Here is a 17,963-nt window from a genome sequence, read left to right as displayed (position 1 = left end):
GATCAATATTTTAATGCATTTATAATTGTATTTTGACAAAAAATTTTATTATTATAAAAATAATAATAAAATTTTTTGCTTTTTGTTTTAATCTTCAACGCACCTCTGTCAGCCCACCGCTCTGGAAAAAAAATTACGAATCAGGCATTCAGTGTGACGGTACTTTTTACGGCAAAATCCAATTTCGCTGGAACATGTTAAGCAACAAAAAAATCTATAATACCGTAATATTTACAGTAATAATTACCGTGAAGTCCCTGAGTCACGCTAGTTAAAGAAATATTGCTGTACGGTGTAAAAGTTTACGGTAAAAATGGATTTTACGAATGATGCATACAAAGTGCCGGTATTTTATACCGTAATTGGATCCGGAATTCTTTACCGTGCAGACGAACGACCATACCATTGTTTTAGTCTACAAACACATGCAAAAGTTGAAAAAAGAGAGATTACAATGACCAATTTTATCGTTTAATAATAACCTCTCAGGCTATTATTGTTGATTATAATTATTACTTTTAAATACTAAATGTTTTTTAACGTGTCGAAGAAAACTGAAACGATATGTCGAAATGTTGTAGCGTGATAACGCCCTCTTAGCCATCAGATTTTCCACATAAATGCTCCCTGTCTGTTATAGCCTTCTCTATTCTTTGAGATGTGTGTGAGGAATTACCCTATTGCACGCAGACTCTACCCTATATATTGTTCTTCCGAAGAAAATCAGAACATTTTTGTAGCCCTCCTCTTTTTTAAATTTGTTTTGTGAAAAAGAGAATCATTTCTGCGGAACTCTCATTTTATAATACCCTTTAAATAAATCTCTCTCAGGTCGTTGCTTTTATTGTATTTTGATATAACAAATATTCAAGAGCATTCGGTCTCGTTTTTATTTTAACATTAGCGAATGTAATAAATGTGGTGGAAAGAACGAACCATGCATACATTTTTTAAGAGCACAAAGATTTTTATTTACGTCTTTAGTAGTCGCATTCAATATTTATGCTATGCAACTTCTTCTTCTTTTTTTTTTTTAATAAAATGCGACAACCAATATTTTTGAAAGACTGGGGCTGGATCGGGGTTGTATTATTCTTGCTGCTGCAAGCTAAATTCGAATGCCTACACTGTCTAAAATTCCGGATCAAATTACGGGTTAAAGTTGGGTGAATCCATTTCACCTTAAATACCATTTTCACCGTAAAATATTGTATCGTAATTTTTACAATAATATTTATTTAATTAGAGTAATAAGTATGTTAAAAATCAATTGTATTTTTCGTATAATTAACGTTTTAAATGAACATGTTAATTGTAGTAATAAGTATGTTGAAAATCAAATATATAAAAAATCAAAGAACAATTTGAGTAATATTTATTTAATCATTTAACTGTAAAAATTACGACATATCAAATTTTTGTTTCGTAACATGTTCCGGAAAAAGTGGATTTTACGGCACAGCTGGTATTTTTTACCGTAATTTTTTACAGTGTAAGAAAAGATATCAGTAATCATTATAATATTTCTAACACATACTAATTTAAGTTTACGTAGCTAAACTTTCGTCAAGTAGATTTCCGACATTGACCTATTTTCCAAAATCCATATGATACCTTAACGCAGTGTTTCCCAAACTTATGACTTTTGTGTACCCTTTCTAAATTTTTTCGTAACGCTGTGTACCACTAATAAAAAAATGAATGTATTTTTTACTGTAAAAAAATTGCTGTTAAAAATTACAACTGACTGTTGACACCACTAATTATTAAGTGTTAACTCTACAAAAAATAGTCTATAGAAAAAAACGTAATCGTAAATTTTCATGGCTAGCTTTGTTTTTAAATAAACATTTTTGAAATTTTCGTTTGTTGCAAGATATTTAGCATAAGAACGCGCACCCCCTCTAAACTGTTCCTGTACCCCTGGGGGTACGCGTACCACACTTTAGGAAGCACTGCCTTAACGCATTTACTTCTTCAAAGATTGGAAACGCTAAATTTTCTCAATTATCTATAATTTAATAAAAATGTTAGACTATTTCCCTCAAACTACGCTTATTTGTTTGACATAAATAAGGGAAATATAAAAAAAGAAGCACGGTTAAAACTAAGTGTCAAATGATTAGGACCATAATAACAATGGTTTTTATTTGAAATTAATATATATCTCCAGCAGTATGGGTTGGAGTATCATTATGAATGAAGAGCTACGGAAAAAATTGCTCGCTTTTTTCAATTCATATATCACGGAAAAAAACTTATAAGCGAATTTGTTCCTATATTTTTTTTAACGAAATACTTTATAATCTAATTTAAAATTAAGAATATACTAAGGTAAACGTTGATTGTCACAAAAATCCTCCTTAGATGACTTGTTCATCTTAGGTACTGAAAATAATTTTATAAAAATTTGTAGACTAAATTTAATAATCCTTGGAAAAGTACTTTTGTGTTCATGCGATGACGATAGTTCGAAAAAAGTTATTTTATGCCTATTCCTTCAAAATTTAAGTTTGATAAACTAGCTTATGAAAATTAAAAACCATTTTGAAGCCAATTATATCTCTATACAAAGTTTTTGACGGTTTTCTTATTACGGTCAAATATGGATTTCATGGTTACCATAGCGAGAGTCCATGAAAGAACATACTTTTTGATGATATCGTCAAGACTGACCAAGTACTCCGAGGTCGAAATGGAACAACTTTTTTTCGAAAACGGTCGAAATGGAAAAATGTTGGTTTTTCATGCTCAAAAAACAGCATAATTTGATGGATTTTTATAATCGGTTTTTATAATGAAAGCCTTCTAGTAAGCCCGACCATCGTTAAGATGCTTCTTTTGAAAGTTAAGTTTCACTGCTGGCTCTCAGTAACATAAAAATATACTATGGCAATATTTTAAGCTACTTTAATATTGCGAGAGTAATTCATTGTGATGAAATTATACTTCCTTAAAATCAACGTCTAAAAATTAAGTGTGCTTTCGTAATACATTGGATCACCTTTATCAATAGGATGAGTGGCAGAGATGGTAAAGCAGAGATGATTTTATCCAACATCGCAACAAAGAGATAAATATCCAGTTAAAAGTGAAACAGTAAGTGTTAAAAAATCAGAATGATAATGATTTTCAAATATTTGAAAAGCAGCAAGATCATGAACGATGGGGTTTTTGATAATGTGGATTATGACTAACTTTTATTTGAGGATACAGCTCGGTTTGCTGTGCATTTATGAGAAAATGACGAAATGATTCATCAACAGTGCAAAGCTCTTTTATCGTACTAAAGTTAAATATAACTTATTTTCATCCCAAATATTCTACACCATACACGCTATTTTGAATGCATCATCATCTGATAAATGCCTCATTATTTTGAAAGATTTTCATTCTCCCACAATTACTCTCTCGAAAGTGTGAAAGTTCGATGAGTGAATGGACGAATATCACGATGTATCTCGACTTTTTTTAAAGAAAAAAACCCTAACTGAAGATAGTCATCTTCTGAAAGCAACACTATCCACGGCACTTTACCGATCGTGTCTCAGATCCAACTAGTTGCCTCATTTGTCGGACGCATCTTGCATACGTAATGTGTTCCTTTCTCTGATTCACGTTACGTCACGTGGCCAGTTAACGAGTATGCGAGCATCAGAGAGGGATCTTGCTGATGGAACAAAAATAAATTAAGCAAAAGAAAGCGAAAACGCGTGATGTGCCTATAATATCCACGCGTTGTGACCGCTTTTTTTTTTTTTTTTTTTTTATCTGAACAGGTGATCTGCCCGGAGAAAAAGTTTCTGCTTTATGAAAAGATGGATTACATTTGGAAGGTTGCCAAATTTTGTGGTAATTAGTGACGGTGACGCGGGTTTTTGTAAGTAAAGATGGTGCTAGGTGATATGTAGTATTTTATGCAGGTGTAAGCGAATTAAAAAAAAAAACAATTACTTGGTTGCTTTTTTTTTTATTTTTTTTTTTTTTATTTGAAATACGAACTTTGAAGAGGGAAACCGTGAAAAGCGAATTATCACCGTGAAACGAATACATCTTGCTTGCTTGATTGATTATGATTTAAATTGAATTGTCGCTGAGTGTAAAAAAATAAACAAAAAAAATTTCGGTTATTATATACTAAATAACTCGTTAATTATACGCAGAATACCTTTTTGAATGACTTATTAAAGAAATTTTCTAAGTTCTAATAATCCTTTAGTTTGAGTGTGAAAATATTCTTTTACTATGATTACATCTTTCAGAATTTTTTTTTTTTAATTTTAGAAAGGTAAACAGCAAAAATATATTATCAGAGCATGATACAAATACATCTGTTTGACTTCATTGTCTTTTGATTTTGTGTCCATTTTAAAAATTTTGATAACTATAAATAATAATATAAATAATGCTACAGTATATATAGATATACAGGGTAATTCATAATTCCCTCCTCCTGAAAACGCCATTTTTCTTTACTACAACTGGCTTCAGTGGTACATGTTACTGCCATCTACCGGCAACTGCTTAAATTAAAACTTGAATACTTTCGGAATAATTTCATATGTTCTTTTTTGCCATATTCGTCTTCGTTTTTTTTACTATAACGCTTCGATTCGAAACTCCGGAGGGAATTATGAATAACCCTGTATATTAATATATAAACTGTTTTCCTTCTTTTTTTGTCTAAATTTATGTTGTGAAGCAAAAAGGAATAGGTTATTTTTATAAATGAAAACTGTATGATTTCGATTTTTTTAATCAATATAAATGTAATAATACTTCAGCTGTTTCAAATCGGGAAAAAAGCTCTTAAGTTATCAATTTTGAAAGTTAAAAATGTTATTAATTTCAAAAGTTTGAAAAAAATTTTTATGCAGATTTGAAGCTATATATAAATTTGTAAATTAAATATTTATTTCTCTTTAATCTCATCTTTACGTGTTTCCGACGTTTCCGCCCGCTACGTTAAAACGATTTATGTTCATGTTTTTCGCTTAGCAGCACCTAAACGAGTGGCCTCGTTTAAATCAACTACGCGCCTACGCTTTACTCGGAATAAAAATATTTTTAACATATTTCTGGTAATCATTTATTTTTTTTACTAGATACATTCAAGGTTTTTTACAAAAATAACTGTTCTTATCGTTTTATAAATGTGACTTAATATTAAAAAAAAAAAAACTATTAAGACAATATTTTCCATTATAAACATTTTATATCAGACGTTAGGAAATAATTTAGTCATTGATAAATCTAATTCTTTTATTCAATCAAATATCCATTCTCAATCGATAGTGAAAAAAATTTCTAGCAAACCATTTTCTTCTTGACTTAAATAGTATAACTTTTTTTATGAGAAACATTGGAAAGAAGCTGTATCACTGTAAAAAATTATGGTATTAAGTACCGGCACTTTCGCATCATCCATAAAATCCATACCGTAAAATATTGTACCGTAATTTTTACAGTAATAGTTATTTTGTTGCAGTGATTTTAGGGTAATTATTACTGAAAAAATTACGGTTTATCAGATTTTTTTTAATTCCGTAACATGTTTTGGTAAGAATGGATTTTACGGTAAAAAGTAGTGCTGCATCGTGAGTGCTGTTACTTTTTACCGTAATTCGATCCGAAATAACATCGTACATTGTATTTAAGTAGAGAAGCTGTGTTTTAAATTGAGCACTAGTCCAAAATTTTTAATAACTTGCAATTTTTTCTTTGGTCAATTTTTCAGGCTACTTTACCTTCGGGCAGTTTTACGTATTTAACGTTTGGTCAATTATTGCCCATCGTATTGACAATGCTAGTTTGATAAAACAACGGGATTGTGAAGAACAAACCTATCTTTAATTCTAGTGTATTAAAATGTTAATAATAACGTTTAATGTGTAAACAGATTCACTAGGAATTACGTGCACAGCTGACATTAAGTGCAATTGTTTGTTTCCATTCGAAATATGGATAGAATGTTCAGTGTTTTTTGACTTTTACTTTTAGAAAAAGCTTTTTAATATCATTAAATAATGTAATGTTTCTAGAAACAAATTGTTCAAACTTAACCCTTTTTCAAAATTGTGAAACTCGTTTAAAACGCGAAAGTAGAAAATGAAAAAATTCTTCTCGTCAAATACGAGTTGACCGAAATTATCAAAAAATAATACTATTAAGTACAAAATTTAGACATCTTTTCTCAGATGCTATAATTGCGCGATTTAATGGAAAAAAGTGTGAGGGAATTCGCGTTGTTTCCCTTCATTGTTAACTACAGGGGTGTTTTTAAACCCCTTTTGTACGGATTGCAATATCTTCGAACAGTTGAATATTTTTCCCCTACAGCTTTCATTAAATAATTTTACAAAAAGTTTATTAAAAATTCCTCGTGAAATCCGAGGTACGCTCGAAATAACAAGGTACTAAAATAAACTTCCTAGCATTAAACTAATCATTTATTTAAAATTTTGTCATTAATTAAAGCATTTTGTTAACTCAGTACTCTTAATAAATCAATTCGACTATATTATATGACATCTGATTTAAAACAGACCTGGAGACAGATTCTACTTAATCTATGTCTTTCTCTTGATTAATCTATGGATAGAATTATATGGATACTAGTTCCCTATCAAGTCACAAATTAATGTTTTGGAACATTTTATTATTACATTTACTTCTTTTATACATTTACTTCTTTTCTATAGATAGAATTATATAGATACTAATTCCCTATCAAGTCACAAATTAATGTTTTGGAACATTTTATTATTACATTTACTTCTTTTATACATTTACTTCTTTTCTATAGATCGAATTATATAGATACTAATTCCCTATCAAGTCACAAATTAATGTTTTGGAACATTTTATTATTACATTTACTTCTTTTATATATTTACTTCTTTTCTATAGATAGAATTATATAGATACTAATTCCCTATCAAGTCACAAATTAATATTTTGGAACATTTTATTATTACATTTACTTCTTTTATACATTTACTTCTTTTCTATAGATAGAACTATATAGATACTAATTCCCTATCAAGTCACAAATTAATGTTTTGGAACATTTTATTATTACATTTACTTCTTTTATAAGCATTTTATGAAACTAAGTAACCCAATTTTAGATTTTTTTTCCGGGCTTTAAATGTTTTTTAAATTTTACAGCTACTTAAGGTATCTTTCATAAAGTTTGACAATATTTACATAAAATAATAACAATAATCAATGCTAAAACTTTTTGAATTTCTACTGTTTCTATTAAAGAAAATGTTTTAAAATAAACATTTCACAAAAGAAAATCCAAATGAAAATTAAAGATTACTTTTTTTGTTGTTTTGCTTCGAATTTTACAAGCTTTTCTAATTTTCTAATATGTATTTACAAGCATACGTCTATCTAAAACTCACGGAGATTTCTCCGTATTTTACCTAAATAATATGCACATTAATGGCTTCCGTATATCGCTAAGGCTCAAAAGTTTATTTGTCAACTAAGTACATACATTTTAATTTTTTAAAAAAATATGAAAGAATAAAGATAGAATTAAACTTAAATCTGACTCTTGGTCAACTTCAAAAATAACTCATTTTTGTACGTTGTTTTAATGCACGTAGTGAAATTTCATTTTTTAATAATTACTATTCAAAAATACTTATTATCTAAGCAGCATAATAACAATAATATATTTAGAGGTTACTAAGTTTAATTGTTCGAAGCTGGTCTACCATTCATCGTGCGTGTAAGATGATTCTCAAATAGCGATTTATCTTCTTTAAATCTCAATTTTTATATTCAGCGTTTCTGTATTATCAGATAGTTTATATTGAAGCCGTCACCTGAAATTACAAGCATGGCCATCAATAGCTGTGAGTGGCAGGTGGCAAAAATATATACAACAGCCGCCAAACCTTATACATCCTTTTGACCTTGGAATCTCAATATATCTTTACTTCCCTCGCATATATTCAAATTACGTTGGAGTCGATATATGAATTTTGAAGAATAGATGGAGAGTTAAACGACATGCGGGGGTGAACCATTGTGAAGTGTTTATTTCTGAAACCTCAAATTTATAATGAGTTTGCGGTTTTGTTACGTCGTTTTTTTTTTTCTTTTTTCTATTTTTATGTAAATTGAAAAAGGTCAAAGTGATCAAATCCTCCAAACATTTCCTATTTGTCATTATTTCATAAAAATAAATTTAGATCTAGAAGAAACAATTCGTTGAAATTTCTCTAATTTAGAAAATCTATTATTGATACATTTTTGAATACTATTTTTTGGATTTTATATTTTATTATAAAAATAATTTCGATTACCTAACATATTTTATTAGTAAGTATTAGACTATTTATTATAAATAAAAAACATTCTTTTGCTAGTAGCGTCAGAAAATAAAAATAAACAAAGAAAACGGCGGTAATCACTTCGTCAAAAGCGTAACATACAATGTCCTCAAAAAGAAGAAGAAAAAATCCATTTGTGAAAAAATTTATTTATTTCAGAATCTATTATCCTTACTAAAATTCTAAATTAGTGTTTCACCCTTCGTCGTAGATTCTTAGTGTTTGTGTCAGAAAGATTCTGTTTCTATCCCGCTGATTTTAGGTCGTCAAATAAATAAATAAAAAAAGCATTTTTGGAGAATCTATTGCATTAAAAATATACATTTCGACGAATAATTTCTAATAGTTCAGAAAATTATAATTTTTGAGAATTTTCTAATATTTTAGAAAACTTAAAACTTTTGAAAACTTTTTTTACAACTTGTAAACTTAAATACTTATAAATTTTCTAATTATTTATTTGCAATTCTTGCCAATTTCTTTAATAGAATCCATGCATGTATTTTTTTTTTTTTTTTTTTTTTGTGTAAGATCATGATATGATGTGTAAGATTGCTGTATCATCTGCATAGATTGCTATTTTTCACTTTATCTAACCTTGAATAAATTATACCTTGAATATTATTTTCAATACTAGAACTTTTTAAAGTTTTATTAAGTTGATTCTATAGATGACACTTTTTCGGCTAAAGGAAGAAATAAAAAATAAAAAAATTTCAAAATAAAAATTTCACAAAAGAAAAAAAAATCCAAATGAAAATTAAGGATTACTTTTTTCTTCCTTTGCTTCGAATCTTACAAGCTTTTCTAATTTTCTAATATGTATTTACAAATATACGTCTATCTAAAACTCAGTTAACGAGCAGTTTTTAAAACATCTTTTGGAATGCGCCGATTTGTTTCCGCTGTAACTCAAAAGCCGTTAATATGCACAGCTAATCTGCTAAATAACTGATTTTCTCCATTAAAATACGGGACGGAGATTTCTCCGTATTTTACCTAAATAATATGCACATTAATGGCTTCCGTATCGTTAAAGCTCAAAAGTTTATTTCTCTCCTTGTAATAATATTATCATTTTGTTCTCATAAGTTAAATCCTTATAATTCTCATTTAATTATAATAATGTTTTAAATTGATGCTTTGTGTTGTAATTATTTATTTTTATTCATGATTTCTAGCAACTAATTAGTTGATTCTATTAACCTCAGATATCGAATAAATAACATGATGTTAATTCAAGAGTACAGAATCGTTGCTGGCAAAGATCTAATTTTCACTTTAACGATTGCGAGTAAAAAACGAATAAAAAATGAAAAAATTTTCGGTTCTTTGATGAATCACCCTAGTTAATTCGCATATTATCGAGACAATCTACAGAATAACTGATTTTCGCACTTTAAAGAATCACCCTTGTTAATGTGCTTATTATTGAGGTAATCTGCAGAATAACTGATTTTTGCACTTTAACAGTATTATTAGTAATTTTTTAACTCGTTATTGTAAGAATACATTTCATAATTTTTGTAATTATCTTTTAGAATTTTAGTAAATTTTTTTTTTTTTGAATTTAGTGAATTTTTGTAATTATCTTTCAGAATTTTAGTAATTTTTTTTTAGAATTTAGTAAATTTTTGTAATTATCTTTTAGAAATCCAAATATAGTACGATTTTAAGAGTTAAATAAAACGCTTTTACTTATTTTTCATATTAAATACAAACATTTTTTACATTATTGTAAATTTTTAGACAAATATTAATAAAATACTATCGTTTTACACGAGCTTGTTTACTTTTCATGTGTTGTGAACTTATAAAATAGATAAAAGTAAAAAATAATATTTTGAAATGTATTTATTGTCATTTAATTTATTTGTTTTTGAAAACAATTCGGTGGCAACGTTTTTTCCCCCTTTCGAAGCGACGTTACTTTTTAAAGCTTCCCAAGATAAAAATATTAAAGAAAAAAATGGGCATATTTTTTATGCATTTTTTTTCTCCAACGCCCTCTTGACTTGAGTACCACGAATCTAACTATTCTCTTTATTGATGCATGGATGCTCTTCATCTTCTAAAATTATCCAAAAAAAATATTCCAATAAAAGAAACATTGGGTAAGGATATGTCACAAAACCACAGCGTGTAAACAGTAATATGTTCAGATGTTTTGTTTCTTTAGAATCATTGTTGTATTTCAATGGATTATGTTAATGCTCTCGATATGACATCACATAGTCTTGTGAAACTTCCGCTTTTTGTATTGTTTCGTGAGATATATGTCTGGAATTTGAAATTTTTTTTTATTGTTAACTGTAAGAAAAACACGTTTTTACCTGTTGGGGCTATTACGTCATGTTATTTATTCGTCAGTACCTTGTATGTCTATTTAGGGCACTATAAATATATACATAACATAGAGAAAACATGGAAAATAACATAATAAAAGAGAAGAAAAATTATTGAAATAAAATATTTTTAAAAATATTTTTAACTTATTTTATGAGAACTATATACTTGCAGCTTATGCGGAGTATACGCTACGTAAAGCGCTTTTTGGGGTATTCAACTTAACGCTGGATTTCGTTTTGCTGCGCAATAACAATTACGCATAGAAACTTGAAACTATGGAGGTGTGAAAAAAAGTGTACATGGAACAAACAAAAAAAAAAACTTAAGATTCGATTATTAATTCGATAATTATCAGCTGTTAACCTTGAGCCCAATCTATCTATTACCCAGTGTCTTATAACGAATATTTTTTTCACTTTTTTTTTCTGCTTTAAATATTTACTGTTTAACTACTGTTACAAAAATTACATAGTTTTTTTTATAATCTCGTTTTTAACTTGATGACAAAAATTACGAAAGGATTCATGAAATTTATTAAAAAAAATAATAATAAAAAAAGAAACAGGTTAGGTGTTGTCAGATATAAACCTTAACATTTGTATCAAAATTTTTAAAAATATGTAAGAGACAAGAGAGATAAAAACTGTTTTAATTTGAACTGTTACACAATATCAGGTTATCGTTACATATTGCTAACAAGTAAAATTATTTCTCATGTATTACTTCTTTTTGGGATATTAATACTGTATTCCTAAATTTTATATATATTTTTCCAAGTACTATACAAAATTGTTTTTCAAAATTAAATAAACGTTTATTTTGTTGCGATCAACATATTAAAAAAATTAATAATAGTCTTAACATAAAATTATAATTATACATTTTATAAAAGAAAACGTATCTTTTTCTTCTTCGAAAAATGAGGATTTAAGATAAAAATAGCACTGAAGAGTGCAAGGCAAACTACAATTGGATGATGAGCTGTGGTTCCTAGTTTTGTAAATAACTGTTAAAAATTGTGAATGTAAACAAATCTTGTCTAGCTCGTTTTTTGATTGACCGTCTCAGAACTTTTCAAAAATATTGAGCCAAAATCGGAATCATTACTGTTACCAAAAAATTGGCATAGTTTAGAATACTTTATTATACAATAAAACACAACAACAACAACAAAATAGAACAATTCGATAACAGTTTCCAATAAGATGTATATTTCAAGCGTTATGTGTTTCTATCAGGAAGAATTTATAGTTCTTAATAAAAAAAAATGAAGAGAGTCGTCATTTTATAACTTTGGACACGCAGTTCATTTTTACTATAACAATACTTTTTTTCCACTCAATAAACTGAAAGTGAAACGTCGTAAAATAACCATTTCACTATACACATCATTTAAAAACGAGGCTTGAAAAAGAATAACCTTGTCTTGGGCTATAAAGTTAAAAAGTATGACGTTTAACTCAATAAAGCGTCCAATGGCCTCACAGGAAAACACTTAAATCACAAATATGCGTGTACAAAATGAACTACATGTTATGTTGTCTATTTATAAATATTTGTATTAAATTATATTAAAATTAAATTTATTTTTTTACTAGTTTAAAAAAATTGGCCGTACATATAGTCTTAATTTGTAATTTCATAATTTATTTTAATTACTTAATTTAAAATTTTGATGAAAGGAAACTGTTAAAAGTTCACTTTTAACTTTACTCCACAATTTCAAATTATTGATCATAAAATGCATTATAATAACACCAACATCATAATATAATGTTCCGTAATCACCGTTCTTAATATATATTTTAAAAATACTTTTTATAGTTAAATCAATAAATTATACTCACTCATTAGTGGTCGCAAACTAATATTTAAACTAGGAAAAAACTATAACACTATATCTGACGAATCATTATTGATGTAAGCTAAATAAAAGAGAGAACATCAAAACCTGTTTTGATTGCAGGAAGAAGTTTTTAAAAATGTCAGGTTTTTAAGCTTTTAATCCTGCTTTTTTTAAATAGCAATTCGTCAGATAAGGATTTTTTTTTCTGAGCTTTATTGCACTGTAAAAAATATGGTTACTAAATTTCACCAAAATTTCTCCACCTAAGTGCTTCAGTTATGATCACTGAGCTTTTTGGTGTTCCCATAGGGCTAGAAACACAGTAAGTTTTACCACATTCTAATAGTTTTGACCATATTTTTTTTTTCTCAGAGTGTAAATGAAAAGCATGTGATTTTCTAAACCCTTATATACTATTGTGCCTACAGCTCTTAAAGTGGACTTAGACGATAAACCAGGTTTAAGGTATTATATGCGATGAACGGCGAATTATATTTGTCCTTTAAAAACGACCTTGAAATTTTAAACTTCTGATGATAAATCATAAAACTTATCTTATCGGAGTGATCTTTACGAACGATAAGGCCTTCAACTATCACCTCAGAAATAAAATGGCATATTTTGTTTTTGAATTAAAAACTATTTCGTCAATGAGTCTGTTACTCTTCAAAATAATGTAATCATTTTTTGTTTGATAAATCAGTTATAAAATGTGTAATCAGCTATATAAAATACTTCTATTAAAACATCTATGCATCCGTGCTTTTATTAAATGCGAAACTTTTGTGAACAAAAGTTACGCATGAAAACGTATCAGTGACCGCTGACCCGGGGGGGGGAGAGCTTTAGCCCCCTCACATTTAATAAATAAGGGAATACATCCCCTTTTAAGATTGAAATATTTTCACTCAATATTTCCGTTATTACATTTACAGTAAATAAATAGATAATTTTTTTATGTGTAAAGAAAAAGTTTAAATAGCGACTTTCTAAGAAAATGTGAGAAGTGCGAGGATTCTCACATTTTCTTAGAAATTAGAAATCATTTTCTTAGAATTTCACATTTCCTTGGTGAAAACTGCTACGAAATCATCCCTTACTCATCCTTCCGCTGAGGAAATATACGTCCCTATTGCTGACAGATGGGGAAAGTCCTGGTTTCAAATGTCTCAGCGAATATAATTAAAAGAAGTGAAACAGTATGAAAAAAATACCGCTAAATGAGAGAAGATAAAAAATTTACAGGTATATGAAGTACCGGCACTTTGGATGCATCATCCGTAAAATCCATTTTTACCTTAAAATATTTATTTAATTAGAGTGAATCAGTGAATTCACTGTAAAAATTACGGTAAATCAGATTTTTGTTCTGCAACCTGTCCCAGTAAATATGGATTTTACAGTAAAAAGTACCTGAGTGCCGGTACTTTTTATCGTAATTTGATGCAGAATTTTTACAGTATAATCACGTCTTTTAGAACTGAAATATACTACAGTTAAATGTTTATATCATATAATATTTTCGTATATTTATATCAGATAATAATTTCATTAATGAATGACTTAACTATTAACTAACGAATGATTGTAAACTATTTAAAATTATCCAAACGTTTTATTTTATTTTAGTGATGAAATATACACAAATTGTAATTGAAAATCTGAACATAATGTACAGAAATGTTTCATATAAATTACACACAGTCATCGAATTTCTACTATGAATTACGCATTCTCTGAGGCTATGTTAATAATTTTCTTTATAAACCAGTCTTATAGTTTCGTATTAGATTCCTGGACTACATATAAAAAGCAATTTACAAATGTTTCGCAATTACCTCATCCATTATGAAGCTATTTGAATATTATGCTAAGATCTTTAATTTAGATTTTAGAGGTTGAACTATGCATGAACTGTTATTAGAAATATATAGTGCATGAAACTCAAAAGCTGTGCCTAACTTCAACATGTTTTTCAACTACTTCCGATAGTCGAAATGACTCTCCAGCTAGGTGACTTTCGTAATATTTGTTAGTTACCAAAACGTTCTAAAAATGTATGAAGAAAACAGAAACAACACAGCAATATTATATTTTCAACCAACTTATTGCAAGATTCGAAAATGTCAGCAAATATGTATTCTGGCATTATATTGTAGATTCTGCTAGATCCCTCTGAAACGTAATTGGGACCTATATAGTAATGAATTGTCAACTATGTATTGGGTACGTGCCACTAATCACATGGTTGTGTCTAATCACGTGGTTGTGTATGACGTTACATGGCAACTTTAAGGCTTGGGTTTATCAACTTGCTGAATCAATTTTCAGATCAGATTTAATTGGATACCTGCCAGCGACGTTACACGTGTGTGTCAAGTCTGATTGGCTGACCCATGCGTCACTTCGCTAGAAAGTATTCAATTACGAATACTACAAAACTAGAGCCCCTGAATTAGACATAGCATAGTATAGTCGGAGTATAGTAGCCTTATACAAAACATATTAATCATAAATTTTTCTAGCGATTAGCTTTTATTATTTGATTTTAAAAAACAATCATACTAGATTAAGTGTGTTATACTTCCACAACATTATTTGTACTGCTCATAAAAAAATTGAAAAATAAGGAGGAATTTCCAGAAAAGGAATAGTAATTTAGTGTCCGGATAATAATTTTTTTTTTTTTTTTTGTAATTATCATTTTTATTTTATACTTTATCAAAATCTCTGATATTTAGCTTTTTTTTACCACCATGTACTTCATTTCTAATTAAATTATTAAAAATTGTGTACATAGTGTATAATAAAATTTCCACGTGAATTTTTGTAAAATTATTGAAGGATTTCCGCAAGTAAAATTATTTTAGCTTGAACCTGCTGGATAGTTTTTTTATTTATTACCAGCCTTTCAACTCGTTGTTCTCCAACTTATAACTAAATTGATAAAAAAAAATTACACATTTATTTCAGTATTTTTAAGCAGATGGCAGCACCATTGCTTTCATTAAATTACTTTAAAACTATTGTTATGCAGGTTTAAAAATTAAATTTAACTTTAATCATTTTTTATGGTGTTATTAATTTAACTAAACTCATAATTTCTACTATTAAATTTAAGCGTATACAAAAAGGCATGTTTAAATCTAATTATAATCATTAATGTTATTATTGACACAGTTTTTTAAATCAACACTTATTTGAATAATTATTTAAATCACTAATGAGTTACATTATTACTATTATGAAACTTTTTTATTTTGTCTGCAGTTCTAAAACATATTTCAATTAAATTTAAGAAATAAAGCTATAAAAAATTTTAAGGTCTTTAAAACCATCTAACTATTTTAATGCATAGCATTTAGTAAATAATATAAATATTAATACTCAGATTCAGAAAGTATTGCTATTTTATTGAGAAAAAAAATGATTGAGAGAAAAAATGAAAATAAAATTTTATACCGTTACTATAATTCATGACTGAAAAACTGTTTTCATTTAGTTATGAGGTTAACTTCTGTGTGGTATTTAATATCCGCCTTATTAAAATTTTCTGTGATAAAAATTCAAACCTCAAGATTAAGTAATATTCAATTTTAAATATTACAATAAATTTTCTTTTCTTTTCTTTTAGACAAGGAGGCTCTGGTAGGACGACTGAAAAACAATAGATGGCGCCAGCAAGCAAAATCTCAACCGATTGCTTGGAAACCTTATTATTGTGTACTTCTTCAAGATGACAGAAGTTTTACGCACTTCCCAACCGAGGAAATGAGTGTAAGATTATAAAAAAAATTTTTACTGCTTCTATGAATGAATTTTATTTTTATTAACATTATTGCACAAAAAATATATGCTTTCTCATAAGTAAATTATTAAATATTTATGTAATATATAAAAAATAGTTTTTTTTAAAAAAATATTTTGCAAAATTATAATTTTCTATACATTTAATCTGTAAAGTCTTAAAATTTTATAGAATAATAATAATAATAAAATCATGCAGTACTTACATATTCAAAATTTTTTAAATAAAAATGAAATTGATCATATTTATTCTCTGTTTTTGTTGGTCTTGCTACGGATCCGTTGTTGCAATTCAATCAACTTTATTTTTCTTAGTTGAATGGGAAAAAAGTAAGGAAATTTGATGAAATTAGTTTCTTAGGCGATAAATAGCTTGAAAAATTATTTTTAGTTTGTTTTTTATTGCTTGCGAAATCACTACATTTCTTATAGTTGTTAAGAGAATTCATTGTAAGTTGTCAAAATGATTGAAAATTCCATCTGGAAAACAAAACGTACGTGAGCATTTGTGTTTTTTTTTTTTTTTTTTTTTTTTTTACTGTATGCTTTCTTACAAAAATTTTAACTTAAAAAATAAATGCTCAACAGCCCCTATTTACTATTCTTAAGGAAATGACAAAACAATTTAATGGAACTAAATCAACACATAGAAAGGCTGAGTAACGTTAAGTTGAATTATCGGAATGAAACTGAACTCTCTAATTCTGTATTCAAATCCAATGAGGTAAGAGGCCATTAAACTCCAGGTTTAGGTGGAAATATGCAGAAATAAAAAACCAATCTCAATACTTCGCTTGCCTTTTCTGCTTTTTCAAAAACTGAGTTGCGTTAATTTGTTGTTTCGAAAATTCTGATAATTGAAAAAAGAATTCTTTTTTACTCTAAATGCTTAAACTTAAATTCCTTGTGCCAGTCCATTTGATTTCTTAAATCCATAATTAATCCATAAAATCCATTAAATTTTCCGTTAACATCAAATTCTGTTAAAACTAATTGACATTTTCCCCGTTTACATTAAATTAAAAAAAAATAATAATAAAAAAAAAACGTTGAATTTAAAAAAAAAAAAAATCGTTACATTACTAGTGTATAAAATGAAAACAAATATTTCTTAATTTTACTATTCCATCCTTAAATTACATTTGGAAAATGATAATATACTTATTATTGCTGTGTTTCAAACACTGATTAACGTAGGAAATAATTGACGTCATTGTGTCACCTGCTAAGAACTCGTTTTATATATTTTTCTTGTAGAAAACAAGTATTCATTACTATTAAAATTAAAGATGAAATAAACGGTTTGACGGATAATGTGATTGTGCAATCAAAAGGTGTCTAGTTTTAAACTCCATTTTATTTTAGTTTGATATTCAAAGAGATTTTATTGTGAGTGTTAAATATTACTCAAATTTTTTTTTACATTCCATTGCGACAAAGGTTGAATTTTAATTATTAAATCCCTGAAAATGATTTAATTGCTCTTAACAACATGAAAAACGAAAAATAAAATTCCTTAGAACTGTACAAGAATTCTATATTCTGTATTAAAATCCTTTTTTTAATTATTTTAAGACTGTATATACCCATAGAAAATTGTGCTACCCTTA

The 17,963-nt window shown here is 27.7% G+C and overlaps 1 protein-coding gene across 2 annotated transcripts in view; it reads left to right on the top strand.

Annotated features, from left to right (window-relative positions):
* raskol (Ras GTPase-activating protein raskol) overlaps positions 1-17,963 on the top strand; it is a 319,700-nt gene that overhangs the window by 84,318 nt on the left and 217,419 nt on the right. For both annotated transcript variants that reach the window (XM_087159432.1, XM_087159431.1), the window contains exon 2: positions 16,181-16,323. In XM_087159432.1, the coding sequence (XP_087015558.1) occupies positions 16,181-16,323 (143 nt within the window). The remainder of the gene's footprint in view (positions 1-16,180; positions 16,324-17,963) is intronic.

Source organism: Parasteatoda tepidariorum, chromosome 3 (assembly GCF_982258835.1).
Source record: "Parasteatoda tepidariorum strain Cologne lab strain chromosome 3, Ptep-v5.0, whole genome shotgun sequence".
In the NCBI taxonomy this organism is placed as follows: Eukaryota; Metazoa; Arthropoda; class Arachnida; order Araneae; family Theridiidae; genus Parasteatoda; species Parasteatoda tepidariorum.
This window is presented reverse-complemented; position numbering and strand designations above follow the sequence as displayed.